General features: G+C 43.4%; 1 protein-coding gene across 2 annotated transcripts in view; it reads right to left on the bottom strand.

Annotated features, from left to right (window-relative positions):
• The window catches only part of NPM1 (nucleophosmin 1), a 20,672-nt gene extending 6,155 nt beyond the window's left edge, over nucleotides 1-14,517 (bottom strand). For both annotated transcript variants that reach the window (XM_017849402.1, XM_017849403.1), the window contains exons 1-8: nucleotides 14,158-14,517; nucleotides 12,028-12,107; nucleotides 10,724-10,843; nucleotides 10,350-10,443; nucleotides 9,330-9,436; nucleotides 9,168-9,232; nucleotides 1,881-1,938; nucleotides 1,149-1,235 (exon numbers count right to left, since the gene is read on the bottom strand). In XM_017849402.1, coding sequence (XP_017704891.1) covers nucleotides 1,149-1,235; nucleotides 1,881-1,938; nucleotides 9,168-9,232; nucleotides 9,330-9,436; nucleotides 10,350-10,443; nucleotides 10,724-10,843; nucleotides 12,028-12,107; nucleotides 14,158-14,215 — 669 coding nt within the window. In that variant the 5' untranslated portion in view covers nucleotides 14,216-14,517. The remainder of the gene's footprint in view (nucleotides 1-1,148; nucleotides 1,236-1,880; nucleotides 1,939-9,167; nucleotides 9,233-9,329; nucleotides 9,437-10,349; nucleotides 10,444-10,723; nucleotides 10,844-12,027; nucleotides 12,108-14,157) is intronic.
• Nucleotides 14,518-15,701: the final 1,184 nt, after the last annotated feature.

The raw sequence follows: 15,701 nt of genomic DNA, 5'->3' as shown, positions 1-15,701 counted from the left end.
GTCTCAAAAAAAAAAAAAAAAAAAAAATGAAATCAGAAGATCCCTAAGAATAAAGGAAGAAAGTCATTGTAGTCTGATGCCTGGGGCCCACCCCACACCAATTTCATGACAATCTCCATAAGTAGAGCACAAGTATTGGGTTCTTTTAAAGTTTTTCTCCTTTAAATTCCATTTTCTGCAGGAAGGGTTAGGCCAGAAAGGAGACCATCACACCCTGCCTGGCCCTAAATGTTCTACTTCAATCTAATATGCAGCCAAGGTTGAGAATCTCTACTCTATGCAGGCATACTTTTCAACAAAGATTCCTTACAGGAAACAACTATTGACTTCATAATCATAAAAAATTCAGGCCAGTCGTGGGGCTCACGCCTATAATCTCAGCACTCTGGGAGGCCCAGGAGGGCGGATCACCTGCAGTCAGGAGTTCGAGACTAGACTGGCCAACTTATATAGTGAAACCCCACCTCTACTCAAAAATACAAAAATAAGCTGGGCCTGGTGGCGTGCACGTGTAGTCCTAGCTACTTGAGAAGCTGAGGGAGGAGAATCGCTTGAACCCGGGAAGTGAAGGTTGCAGCAAGCCGAGATCACGCAACTCTAACCCAGACTTAGTGACAAACCAAGGGTCCGTCTCTCTCAAAAAAAAAAATCGATTGGCTTCCCCTGCCACTGGAACCCCAGCAGCACCTTACATTTAGTACGTTTGTCTGTGTGTACCTACAACACACAACAAGCGGATTTTTTTTTGGAGGCGGAGTCTGACTCTTTCGCCCAAGCTGGAGGGCAGTGGTGCAATCTCACTGCAACCTCCACCTCCTGAGTAGGTGGAGTTACATACAGGAACATACTACCATGCCTGGCTAATGTTTGTGTTTTTACTAAGGATGGGGTTTCACGATGTTGGCCAGGCTAGTCTCAAACTCCTGACCTCAGGTGATCCCACCGACCTCAGCCTCCCTCCCAAAGTGCTGGGATTACAGGAGTGAGCCACTGCGCCCAGCTGCAGCAAGCTGATTTAAACTTTAAAACAGCAATTACAGGGGTTCTATAAAGGCCTATGAAATTTCAGACACACTAGATTCTTCCACAGTAGAATCTTTTTTCCCCAACTATATCAATGAGACCCATACGTAAATGTAGCCACTTACTTTTGATCTTGGTGTTGATGATGGTTTTGAGTCTTTTCCATTCTGATTTGACTTTTGTGCATTTTTGGCTGGAGTATCTCGTATAGACTGCAATTAGAAATTTATCTTCATCACTGTCCCCGACCCCCCCGACAAACAAAACTGTCCAAGCCATGTAAGAAAAGCAGCAACCACACAGGCTGGACGCAGTGGCTCACGCCTGTAATCCCAGGACTTTGGGAGGCCGAGGCAGGTGGATCATGAGGTCAGGAGTTCGAGACCTGCCTGGCCAACATGATGAAACTCCATCTCTACTAAAAATGCAAAAATTAGCTCGGTGTGGTGACCTGAGTCTGTAATTCCAGCTACTCAGGAGGCTGAGGCAGGAGAATCGCTTCACCCCGGGAGGCAGAGGTTGCAGTGAGCCAAGATCACGCCACTGTACTCCAGTCTTGGGTGACACAGACTCCATCTCAAAAAAAGAAAAAAAAAAGGAAAAAAAAAGAAAAGAAAAAGCACCAACTACTTGAACAAAAGGTCACACAAGACTAACAAATTGGGTGGAGGGCTACATGGATAAAGAAAACAGACCATTCCCCACTATAAGTTTTCTGTAGTCCTCCTCAGGACTAATTTTCAGTATGAGATGATCTCCCACACCAGCTTCCCTTAACTACAAAACAAGCAAATAACACTAAAAAATTACCATTTCTATTGTTAGTTTAACAACCTTGTAGCATTGTATCTACTCACTTTCTTCACTGGTGCTTTTTCTTCAGCTTCCTCATCATCAAAATCATCATCATCATCACTACAAATGAAACGTCAAGACATTAAGCACTTTCAAAATTTGGGAGTAGACACAGGAATTGAAAGCAGGACCTTGACGTGATTATTTGTCCACCCGTGTTAATCGAAGCATTCACTGTTCACAACAGCCAAGAGATGAAAGCAACCCAACTGTTAAATGGCTGAATAATGAAAATGTATACGCACACACAATGAAAATCCTCTTGCATGCTACATGACTGAACCTTGAACAAAGTAAAATAAGCCAGCCACAAAAAAACAAACACTGTATGATTCTATTCATTAAGTATCCAAAAGTAGTCAAACTCAAAAGAAATGAAGGTATAATTGTGATCACTGGGGCTGGGAAACAAAGCTGCTCAATAAGTAGTTTTGCATGAATATACGCTATACCAATGTATAATACATGTATATTTAAGTAATGTATAAACTGTACACTCAAATAGAGTGAATTTGTGTTAAAAAAAAAATTAAAGACCTAAATAGAAACATTCCATGTTCAGATATTGCCAAGATGGCAACACTCCCCAAATATACACATTAAATACAATCCTTAGAAGACTCCCCAAAGCTGGTTTCTCTGTAGAAATAGATCCTAAAATTTATATACAAACCCAAGAGTCGGCAGTGTCTCACACCTATAATCCTAACACTTTGGGAGGCTGAGGTGGGAGGATCTCATTTGAGTTCGAGACCAGCCTAGGCAACATAATGAGAACTCGCTCTACAAAAAAAAATTTTAATTAGCAGACGTGGTTGTGTGTGCCTGTAGTCCCAGCTACTTGAAAAGCTAAGGCAGAAGGATCTACTTGAGGCAGTAACTGTAACTGTGTAATTCTGCCACTGCGCTCCAGCCTGGGTGACAGAGCAAGACCCTATCTCAAAAAACAAAAACAAAAAAAGACACTTAAGGGACCCAAAGAGGCCAAATGCAATCTTGAAAGGAACAAAGCTAGAGAACTCACACTTGATTTCAAAAAATCAGCTATAAGACCCACGAAGGGGTCAAGGCACCATGGCTCATGCTTGTAATCCCAATACTTTTTAGGAGGCAGAGGCAGCTGGATCACCTGAGGTCAGGAGTTTTGAGACCAGCCTGGCCAACAGGGAGAAACCCAGTCTCTACTAAAAATACAAAAATTAGCCAGGAATGGTGGCGGGCACCTGTATCCCAGCTACTCAGGAAGCTGAAGCAGGAGGACCCAGGAGGTGGAGGTTGCAGTAAGCCAAGATCGCACCATTGTGCTTCCAGCCTGGGCAAGAGTGAGACTCATCAAAAAAAAAAAAAAAAAAAAAAAAACTACAAAGGAACAGTGTTGTAACTGTTCTTACCTGTTAAGGATAGACACATACATCAACAAACAGACCAGAAATAAAACCGTGTATTTATAGTTAAGTGACTTTTTTTTGTTTTTTGAGATGGAATCTCGCTCTGTCACCAGGCTGGAGTACAGTGGCGCAATCTCCGATCACTGCAACCTCTGCCCCCCAGGTTCAAGTGAATTCTCCAGCCTCAGCCTCCTGAGTAGGTGGTACTACAGGCACATGCTACCATGCCCAGCTAAAATTTGTATTTTTAGTAGAGAGACAGGGTTTCACCATATTGGCCAAGATAGTCTCTATCTCCTGGTCGTGATCCACCTGCCTGGGACTCTCAAAGTGCCAGGATTACAGGTGTGAGCCACCGTACCGAGCCTTAAGTGACTCTTTTAAAGGTTGCCAAGATCATTCAATGGGGAAAAAAGTTTTTGAACAAATCATTTGGGGAAACTGCTCATCTACATCCAAAGTCTATATTTGGACTCCTCCATTCACAACATACACAGACATTTACTCAAAACGGAACAAAACACTAAATATAACTACAGGACAAAACTCAGAATTAAGGGGGTAAATTTTCACAACTTTGAATTTAGCAATGATTTCTTAGGATTGACACCAAAGGCACAAGCAACAAAAGAAATCAGACATCATAAAAATTAAAAACTTGGTCAAAGGCCACCATCATGAAAGTTAAATGACAATTCACAGAATGGTGGAAAATAATCTGCAAATCATGCGTCTGATAAGGTACTTGTTTGCAGAATATATAAAGAATTCTTACTTGCAGTGGCTCAACGCCTGTAATCCCAGCACTTGTGGGAGGCCGAGGCAGGCCTGAAGTCAGGAGTTCAAGACCAGCCTGCCCAACATGGTGAAACCCAGTCTCTATTAAAAATACAGAAAATCAGCCGGGCATGGAAGGAGTCGGGATGCCTATAATCCTTGGGAGAAGCAGGGGAACTGCTTGAACAAGGGAGGAGGAGGTTGCAGTGAGCGAGAGCCAAGATCACATCATTGCACTCAAGCCTGGGCAACAGAAAGAGACTAAAGACTTGTCTAAAAATTCTTGCCAGGGCACAGTGGCTCACAGCTGTAATCCCAGCAGTTTGGGAGGCAGAGGGAGGTGGATCACTGAAAACAGGCATTTAAGGACAGCCTGGCCAACATGGCGAAACCCCTTCTCTTACTAAAAATACAAAAATCATAGGAAAAAAAATTCTTACAGCTCAGTGATGACAAAGAGAAGTAACTGGATTTTTTAAATGGGTAAAGACATTTCTCCAAAGATATATAGCCAATGAATACATGAAAAGACGCTCTAGTAAAGACCAATAATAGTCTACAGGGAAATGCAATCAAACCCACAACTAGCACTTCATTCCACCACGATTAGAGTCAGATAATGGCAAGTGAGGGTGTAGTGAAATCAGAAGCCCCATACACTGCTAGTGGAAATACAATGGGTCAGCCACTCTGCTTTAGGTGTACACCCAAAAAAAAATGACATGTCCACAAGCGTTCATGGCAGTCAACAAGTAGAAGCAACCCAAATGCTCACCAACTGATGCATAACCGATTAACATACCCATACAATGTATTCAACCACAAAAATGAATGGAGTACTGATAATGCTTTCACATGGATGAAACTTGAAAACACTGTGCTAGGAAAACAGTCACAGAATTCCATTCATGCAAAATACGAGGGACAAGAAACCTACAAAGTTCACTTGTGGCTGACTACAGCTGAGGAGCATGAGGGGTAATACCTATAGAGGACGATTTCTCATTGAGGTGATGAAATGTTCTAAAATTGATTGTGGTGATGACTACACAACTAAGCACACTAAAACCACTGAACTGTACACTACTTTTTTCTTTTTTGAGTTTTACTCTTGTTGCCCAATCTGGAGTGCAATGGTGTGATCTCGGCTCACTGCAACCTCCGCCTCCCGGATTCAAGCAATTCTTCTGCCTCACCCTCGGTAGTAGCTGGGATCGCAGGCAATGACCATCACACCCAGCTATCTTTCGTATGTTAGTAGTGACGGGGTTTCACCATATTGGCCAGGCTGGTCTTTAACTCCTGACCTCAGGTGATCCGCCCCCGCCTTGACCTCCTAAAGTGCTGGGATTACAGGCATGAAATGTACACGTTAAATAGGTAAATAATGGAAGGGAGTAATCAAATCGAGTCATTGGAGAGCAAGTCAGGCAGAAGTCTATATCAGTAAATACTAAGTGGTTCACGTTTAATTCAAAAAAACTGAACATACTGGTCTCTAAATCCCAATATGGCAACTTCATGTAAGAAACACCTATGTTTCCAATACCGAAGAAATAATTTCCGTATTTAGAAAAAGTATCATAACTTTAAAAAGCTGCCACGAATAGCCCTTCAAGTGCTTTTTAACAGTGATTTTGTCATTACAAGTTTCTGGCATTAGAACCCAATCCCTGCAGGTGCCTCCCCTGTGCCAGAAACAAGATGAGAATGCTTTTCTTAAACGTTTTTTCTTATTCGTTAAAACAAGTCTACTAAACTACTATCAAAACAGCTATCAAAACTACTATCAAAACAGCTTTATTGGCAGGACGTGGTGGCTCACACCTGTCATCTCAGCACTCTGGGAGGCTGGGGTGGGCAGATCACCTGAGGTCAGGAGTTCAAGACTAGCCTGACCAACATGGTGAAACACCATCTCTACTAAAAATACAAAAAATTAGTTTGGCCACACTGGCATACGCTGTAATGCCAGCTACTTGGGAGGCTGAGGCAGGAGAATCACTTGAACCCAGGAGGCAGAAGTTACATTCCAGCCTGGCCAACAATGCACTTCAGGTGGGGCGACAGAGATTGTCTCGAAAGAAAAAAAAAAAAAAGAAAAAAGAAAAAATCCAGCTTTACTTATTAAGAAATTCCACAAATTAAAAAAGACATTTAAGGGTCACATATTATCAAGATATTACATACATTTACATATAGGATACATCAGCACTATGCACATTATATAGCTTTTCTTGCTTAAATCAAGAGTCAACTAAGCCCACACTATATATACCCTTTCCATCCTCAAAACGGGACCACTGATTTCCCCTTTTATCTGTGTTCAAAGGGTTAGATTTCTAAGTAACTATAACAAACCTTCCTGCACCTCTTTGCATTTTCATTGCCATCTAGCTATATGCTGGGCCCTTGCCATCTCACCACTTAGGTTTCTATTAAGACTTGTTTCCCTCAAAGCATCCTTTACCACTATGCCTAGACCTTAGTACGCTTTCTTCAACTTATATGAAAACTTGCAGCGGGGAATGGTGGCTCACGCCTGTAATCCCAGCACTTTGGGAGGCCCAGGCAGGCAGATCACCTGAGGTCAGGAGTCCGAGACCAGATTGGCCAACATGGTGAAACCCCATCTTTACTAAAAACACAAAAATTAGGCGGGCATGGTGGCAGGCACCTGTAATCCCAGCTACTCGGGAGGCCGAGGCAGAAGAATTGCTTGAACCCAGATGGTGAAGGTTGCAGTAAGCAGAGATCACGCCATTGCACTCCAGCCTGGGAGACAAGAGCGAGACTTTTTTTAAAAAACAAAGGGGGGGGGGGTACTGATTTGGACCTTGATTATTATCTACACACTTCTCATTCCTATCAACACCAAGACAAAGAAAAATTATTACATTGTGGTTACATCATGAATTTACATCCATTTTTTTGAGATGGGAGTCTCCCTCTGTTGCCCAGGATGGAATGCAGTGGCATGTTCTTGGCTTGCTGCAACCTCCACCTTCCAGGTTCAAGCAATTCTTCTGACTCAGGCTCCCAAGTAACTGGGACCAACAGGCAGGCACCACCACACCCAGCTGATTTTTGTATTTTTAGTAGATGCCGGGTTTCACCATGTTGGCCAGGCTGGTCTTGAAGTCCTGAGCTCAAGTGATCCACCCACCTCAGCCTCCCAAAGTGCTGGGATTACAGGCATGAGTCACCACGCCTAGCCTAACTATATCCATTTTTAAAAAAGGAAATCTTCCAAAACCCCAACAGGATCAAGACCACCATCAGGTCCTACTCCAAAGCCTTTCTGGAAGTGATTGCTTGTCCCCGAGCCTTGGTGAATGCTATTAAATACTTATTTTATAAACTTGTGCAAAGGTAACTCAAAATCGGACTAAACCAATCCAAATCATATCATCTCTATTTCTCATTTGTGTTTTTAGCCTGTTTCCCATTCCTCTCTTGGGATGTATTTCCATTCTTACTAATGAGAAATATTCTTAAAAGTGATTAACAAACTGGGCTTGGTTATACACCTGCTTCGTAGGCTAAGACGGGAGGACCGCTTGTGCCCAGGAATTCAACTCCAGTCTGAGTAGCATGGTAAAACACCATCTCAAGAAAAAGTGGCCGGGCGCAGTGGCTCATGTCTGTAATCCCAGCACTTTGGGAGGATGAGGTGACCGGATTACCTGAGGTCAGGAGTTTGAGACTAGCCTGGCCAACATGGCAAAACTCCGTCTTCTATGAAAAATATAAAAATCTGACTGGGTGGACTGGCTCACGTCTGCAATCCCAGCACTTTGTGAGGCCGAGGCAGGGAGATCATGAGGTCAGGAGTTCAAGACCAGCCTGACCAACATACTGAAACCCTGTCTCTACTAAATACAAAAATTAGCAGGGCATGGTGGCCCGCCTATAGTCCCAGCTACTCGGGAGGCTAAGGCAGGACAATCGCTTGAACTCAGGAGGCAGAGGTTGCGGTGAGCCGAGATGGCGCCACTGCACTCCAGCCTGGGCAACAGTAGGGAGACTTCATCTCAAAAAAAAAAAAAAAAAAGAAGAAAAACAGTGACAAATACTGCCTTAAGTTTGACTTCATTTATGGAAGTCTGACATGCAAGTACTTTGAGTTTTTATTTTTCTTTTGAGATTGGGTCTTGCTGGGTTGACCAGGCTGGCCTCAAACTCCTGGCCTTAAGAGATCCTCCCATCTCGGCTGGGTATTGGGATTACAGGCGTGAACCACTGAGCCTGGTCAAATTTGAACTTTTAAGCTTTCAGCTCTTTCAGCCTTTTTCCTGTTTCCTGCCTTCATCATCAATGCTCAAAGATTTTGAAGAACCACCAGTTTAAAACCTAAACTCCCAATTTGATCATTCATGCATGTTCTCTATTAGAGTGCATGTTCTTATATTTTATTTAATGTGTTTTCAGTAAATGCATATGGACCAATCTCAGAACTGAAGGACAAAGCTGAGAGCCAAGTATTTAATGTATTACTGATACTGGCACACATAAGACCAATTATAAACAGTACTTTACACCAGTGTGTGTGTAACTGTTTATACCAACAGTTTGATCTAGTTTAATATAAACATATCAAATCTTGTTTCCAATCATGTATTAAATCCCAAGAAAAATCTTAATATCCCTTTTAGGATCTTATTTTTGTCCATTAAGTATCTACATAAAACCACAAGCCAAAATCCTTTTGGGGAATAACAAACCTTCAATAACAATTTGTAAAATGAATACAGAGCTATTAGTCAGATTTTCTTTCAACCCAATCTAATTAACTTCACCATAATACATACCAGGCTTGATGGGTATAATATCCACTAAATCTTTAAAACAAAGGGACATAATCAAACTTCGCAAATGCTATAGTCTACCCTTCTGAAGAGTCACAAGTCACAGCACTGTAAAGGCTCATGACCCAATATCCTTTCAATTCAGCTCATTTAACTTAAACTGACAACAGATGACCACTTGCCCTTTTATTATAAACTATTACACAGGATGGCTTTTTGTAAATGACCTTTACAAAATCCTCATGCATATAACGATGTCAAATTCCTTTTTTGGTAAGATTTCAGAAGTGCATCAAGTTTCTAAGATCATACTTACTCTTCATCATCATCATCTTCATCATCATCATCATCATCTTCATCAGCAGCAAGTTTTACTTTTTTCTTTTAAAAGAAAAGGTACATACTCATGAACAAGAGCTGTTCTATCACCAAACTAAAATCTGTAATACAAAACCTATAATAAAATTGCCATCTCTACCTGTGGAACCTTGCTACCACCTCCAGGGGCAGACCGCTTTCCAGATATACTTAAGAGTTTCACGTCCTCCTCCTCTTCATCTTCTGACTCTGCATCTTCCTCCACAGCTAAAATACAATTTATTAGACATTATAAAACTCAAGCAGCAATCAGAAAAAAAAGAACACTGATAGCATACAGTAAATATTCTAAAAACTGAGATTTCTATTCTATTTAAAAAAAAAAAAGCAAATGGGAAAAGGAACTTTTTAACAAAGGTATTTCGAGGCCTAACGTTCACTGCGAGGTTTTAAATGCCAGAAGCCTGGGCAGGGTGGCTCATGCCTGTAATCTCACTTTGGGGAGGCCAAGGCGGACCACTTGAGCCAAGAGACCAATCTAGGCAACACAGTGAGATCCCATCTGCACATATACAAAAAAAATTAGCCAGGCGTGGTGGAGTGTGCCTGCAGTTCTAGCTACTCCAGAGGCTGATGTGAACCCAGTAGTTCAAGGCTGTAACAAGCTATGATCACTGCACTCCAGCCTCATTAGAATGAGACTGTCTTTATTAAAAAAAAAAAAATTTAGGTCAGGCACAGTCGCTGATGCATGTAGTACTAGCACTTTGAGAGGCCAGGGCGTGCAGAACACTTTAAGGCCAGGAGTTCAAGATCAGGCTGGCCAACATCACAAAACCCCTTCTCTACTAAAACTATAAAACACAACTAGGCTTGGTGGCACACGCCTGTGGTCCCAGCTACTGGGGAGGCTGAGACAGAAGGATCGCTTGAATCCCAGAGTGAGAGGTTCCAGTGAGCCAAGATCGTGCCACTGTACTCTACCCTGGGTGACAGAGCAAGATTTTGTCCCCCCGCCCCAAAAATTAATCTGTCCTCTCCAATTATAAATTTCTAGACTCACACTGGAATCTATTTTGAAGACAGCAGTACTATACCCATGCTTTAAGTCCAAACTGGGAACCAAGCAACTGCATTAAAGAGAATAAACTAAGTAGTATAATATATAAAAATAACATACCTACTAAGTGCTGTCCACTAATATGCACTGGCCCCGAACCACACTTCAACCTTAAGACCACTGGTGGTGTTATTTCAAAGCCCCCAAGGGAAACCTAGAAGGAAGAAATTTTTAATCACTAAACATATGAAGAAAATGTACAATAAACATTACAAGCAAACACATAAACCAAATCAACAAACCCGTGAACCTGTTTTTCCACATCTGATAAACTAGCAGCAGAAACCCCCATGTTCAAGAGCTGACCACTGAACTCCAGTGACAGAAGACAAAGAACCACTTTCTATCCCCTTGGCACAACGAAATGACACCAAACCTACCTTAAAAGAGAATTAAACCTTGACACAACATCCAAAGTATGTAAGTGCCCTTACCGTTGGCTGTACAGACATTTTCAAAGTTGCCAGTGTTACTTTAATTGGACTGCCTTCGTAATTCATTGCCTCTGCTTCAACAATGTGCAATTCATCCTTTGCACCAGCCCCTAAACTGACCTGTGAACAAAAAAAAATACTACTTCAACTTTGAGTTCCACCTATTTTACAGCCCCCCCACCACTAAATGTTATATGCAGCCATGTGTCACTTAACCACAGGGCTAAGTTTTGAGAAATGTGTTGTTAGACAATTTCATCTTTGTACAATCATAAGAATGTGCTTATACTAACAAACCTAGATGGTATAGCCTACTACACGCACCTAGGCTACAAACCTGTACAGTATGTTACTGTACTGAATACTGTAAGCAACTGAAATACAATAGTAAGTATTTGTGCATCTAAGCATAGGAAAGGGCCGGGCGTGGTGGCTCATGCCTGTAATCCCAGCACTTAGGAAGGCTGAGGCGGGCAGATCATGAGGTCAGGAGTTTGAGACCAGCCTGGACGACATGGTAAAATTCCGTCTCTACTAAAAATACAAAAATTAGCCAGGCATGGTGGCACATGCCTGTAATCCCAGCTACTTGGGAGGCTGAGGCAGGAAATCACTTGAACACAGAAATCAAGAGGTTGCACTGAGCTAAGATTATGCCACTGCACTCCAGCCTGGGTGACAGAGGAAGACTGCCTCCAAAGGAAAAACAAAAACAAAAACAGGAAAGGTACATTAAAAATAGGGTATGATAATCTTATGTGACCACCGTTGTATGATCCATCTGTTGACCCAACAGTTGCAATGAGGCACATGACTATGATTTTTTTAAAAAACAAGTATAAACCTCTCACTGTTACCTTGGAAAACAAATCTGTGCAATGTTATCCTCAGGTTTTGTGATCTTGGCAAATCAATTTCTCATATTCAGAAAATTTAAGAAATGCATAAATATGCATACACACAATATAGATCACCTAACTATTGAGCAACTTCTAAGTTGAGACAAGAGCTAGTCTCTGGTAGACATGTAAGATTATCGATGCCTTTTACAAGGGCTTTATAATCCAACTGAAGAAAATAAGGCAAGTTTAACAATGTGACTGGATTTTACATGGTTACCAAATGAGTATAGATGCCAAGTTCTTCATCAAAGATGTACAGACAGTGAGGTACACACAATACCCAGGTGTAAGAAATAGTATTTTACAAGCAGTCAGCAAAGGAAAAGTCTCAAGCCACATGAAAAGAAACTAAAAGGCTGAAATCAAGTAGGGTTAAGTAGTTTATTTTGAAAGTTTAAGTACCGTTCTTAAAGATAACTGGTGCTCATTTTCATCATTATCCACCTTAAAGTGATAATCTTTGTCGGCCTTTAGTTCACAACCTGTAAATGAAGAAAAAAGCAACTCTAACAAGGAGAAAATAACACTGAAACTTAAGTGTGGGTAACCAAAAAGGTCAGGTCTAACTTTTGAACTAGTTTTTCACAATTTTAGCTACCAGAAGGCAAAGCAGAATGATCAATTCCTAGATTCTTGAACAGAAACCTCTACAAACAAGTAACACCCACAGAAGACTACAATTCCATTTTCTCATCATACCACATTTCATCTCTAACTACGCTGATAGGCACTGTTATTCTGCATACAGAAACAAGCTCAACGGTTTAGTAAATCTGAACCTAAAACAATTACCTGAAACCAAATGTAATGTCCAATGTTAAGTTTCCCACTATTTAAAACAGCTGATTTACCCACCTAAATTCCCAAATGGAAAGTTCGAAATGAGAACGGTTACAAACATGAATAGCTTACTATTACAAAAGAAAAACGACAAAGGTAAAAGAACCAAAGCTTGCTACAGGGGTCAACACTCTACTCTTTAAAGCAACAGAAAGTGACATACGCCTGTAACTATATTCAGAAACTATGTTTAAGACAAGGAGGATTGTTTCCAACAGTTATCAAAAAGTAGTGATACAAACTTATCAAAATTCTCAGTTATCCAAAATAGCTAGGAATTAAAGCCTTAATGTTTTAAATACATGTGTCTACTCCCACTCTATGTATGGGCAAAATTCTTTGAAATACTGTCAGAATAAAAATTTTAAATAATTCCATTTAACTACCATCTAACCGTTACCAATACATATACATGCTTCAATGTGAAGAGGTTTAATTAACAAATCTCAGCACGGATAATGAACAAGATAAAATTCACGGTAGGATTCGCACTTACTTCAAAGTCTGAATAGCACAAAGATTAGGCTTCTGCAATTAAACCTACTGACATTAAAAACGCAAGTGGGACTCTCCTTTTTGGGGCAGGGCTACCGCAAGTCGAGGAGGGTGGTGTTCCCAAAATTCTGCGAATAGTTTTAGGTCTTGATCTGACTCAAACCGAACACTCTACGTGTTTCTTGTATTTAAATAAGCGGTTTGGTCAATGCCGCACAAATGTCGGCATGCGAGGACGTCCCCCTAAAACGAAGCCTCATTAATATTCACGAAGCAGCAGCTATGAGTCAAGGGTCTTGGTTTAGTTTTAGCCTCTTTGCCTATAAGTACAACCTTCGTTAAGTGAGTTTATCTCTGGGCACCAGTGCCCTCATCTGCAAAGTGGGGCTAGCTCCACCTACTGCAGTGAGACAGGAAAGGGGCTCAAAAAAAAAAAAAAAGAGCTGCCATCACAGTAGATGCTGTAAGCACTGAACAAAGACCTCCAGAATCCTAGTGTTACCAGCCTCTTAACATTTCCCACTTCAACTGAGCCACAGCATCCCTTGATCTGGAGTAGTAACATGCTGGTGAGCCCCGGATGTAGCGCCCACACCCCCCTCCCTCCCCCAACCACGTGGCAACCACGTGCTCCCAGCGGTTGCGGCCTCCTCACGCCGCGCCGCGTCTCCCCTCCCCCAGTAACTGGCCGAAGCACGCGAGTGAAGTCTGGGTCCGGCAGCTCCCGACTCTGAGGTCAGAACAACGCCAGGCCGTGCATTTAGCCTCTCCAACAAGCAGGCCCATGCTTCCCGGTAAATCCAGCCTCCGGGACCACCAACCCGGGGCCTGGGATCAGAAGCCTACGAACAAACTCCGTTAAAAAATAAACCACGCCTGGAGCGCCGCGGCGTATCCCCGGCAACGGCCGAACTTCCAGGCGGCCAGTTCCGCTATACCTCAGGCCCTGGGCCTCGGACTGCTCACGCTCCAGGCGCTTCAGGCCGCTCGTCTCCTCCCCCTTTACGCCTCCGGCTCCCCGCGCGGCTCCAATCCCTCCAGGTCCAGGATTCGGGCAGCTCTTCCCACCCGCTCAGGCCTCCAGCCGGTCTGGCGGTCTCCACCAGACCCTGCTGCAGCCGGATTCCCTCCCCTCACCCCCACCTTCACCGCCACCAGGCCCCGCTCGGCCTCGCTCCAGCTCCCCCCTGCAGTTACCGAAAAGATAGTTCTGGGGCCTCAGGGGGCTCATGTCCATGTCCATCGAATCTTCCATCAGGTGGCGGCACGCACTTAGGTGGGAGAGAAGGCGGACGGAGATACACGAACGCTGCTCTAAAGAACAGCCACGCAGGACGGACTCACACCAGGGAAAGGACGCAGGCTCCCCGCGCTTATATATAGCCCCTGAAGATCTCGCGAGCACTTCTCAAGTCCCGCCTCCGCGCGCGTGCTCCGGAGCCTTCCCACCCCCGTACCGTAGCCCTCCTGCGCAAGCGCTCTTCAACCACACTCCTTTCTACCTCGCCCCCCACCTCCTTCCAGGTACTCCGCGGGCTCCCACCGAGCACGCGCACTCGTACACTGGCCCCACCCCTCCGCCACTGTCGCCTGTGCGCACGCGTGCTTTCCAGTCGTAACGCGCGCTCCCCACCTCCAACACTTCCACGTCCTCTCCCGCTCAAGCGCGCCGGCCTCCCGCCAAGAGTCTGCGTAGCCCACCCTGCAAAATGGCGTCGGCAGCTCTTAGCTGTGTTAGATATGGCGGGTTAGCTGGCTGGGAAAGAGCCGGAGAGCACCTCGATTGACTTTCCCCATACCCTAGTGCTTTGCAAGCCTCCAAACAGGCGTAATCATTTCAGGATTTTTTTACTTGCCTGAAGGCTTGGGATCGCAGTTAATCGTTACCCCAAAGTTCAGGTGCCGGAGAGAGTGAATTGCGGCTTATTCTTTGTTAGGAAGGAAAGATGTAGCTACCGGCCAGGCTGTGTTTTTACAGCTCTGCCCTTCCTGAGAAAACATCTCCAAAGTCCTCATCTTTATGTAACTTGGGGGCCTAAAGGGGACTGAATCAGTCTCCAAATGAGCAAGGACATCGCCCTAAGAGAGCTCGGAGGGTGGGCGGACTCTTGACTTCTTGCCGCTCTTAATCTTTAGCATTCCTCCTGAAAGAAAGCGGGTGACTTATAAGAACTACAGAAGCCTTACTCGAATATTTGGTAGCGAGCATGGGAATTAACATTTTAAGCTACACCTTGACAAACTCCGAGGTACCCCAGCAGCCCCGGGCATTGGGGCGTTCTGAAGACCCGTAATCTTTTTTTTAGCCTCAACATATCAAACAAATTTAAGAAGTGAGGAATACAAATGATAGCCTCAGAAAGGAAGACCCCCCCCCCACCCCAAGGCATTATTTCTTACAAGAAAATTATAGAGACAATTTCAGCATCCATCAAAAGAGGAATGAACAGTTAAATTATAACATATCCATAATATGCGTTAATTGTGGACACATACTACTAACGCATAATATGGATATGTTATAATTTAACTCTTCCTTTCTGAGAGCGCCTTTGTCACATAAAGCTTTGAGTCACTAAATTTGTTATGGTTTTTTTTCTTTTTTTTTTTTTGTGGAGACGGAGTCTCACAGTGTTGAGTGTTGTCCAGGCTGGAGTGCAGTGGCGTGATCTCGGTTCAATGCAACCTCCGCCTCCTGGGCTCAAACAATTCTGCCTCAGCCTCCCGAGTAGCCAGGACTA

This window comes from Rhinopithecus bieti, unplaced genomic scaffold (assembly GCF_001698545.2).
Source record: "Rhinopithecus bieti isolate Rb0 unplaced genomic scaffold, ASM169854v2 scaffold_30732, whole genome shotgun sequence".
NCBI lineage: Eukaryota > Metazoa > Chordata > Mammalia > Primates > Cercopithecidae > Rhinopithecus > Rhinopithecus bieti.
Note: the sequence above shows the minus strand (reverse complement) of the source record. Positions and strands in the feature narration are given on the sequence as shown.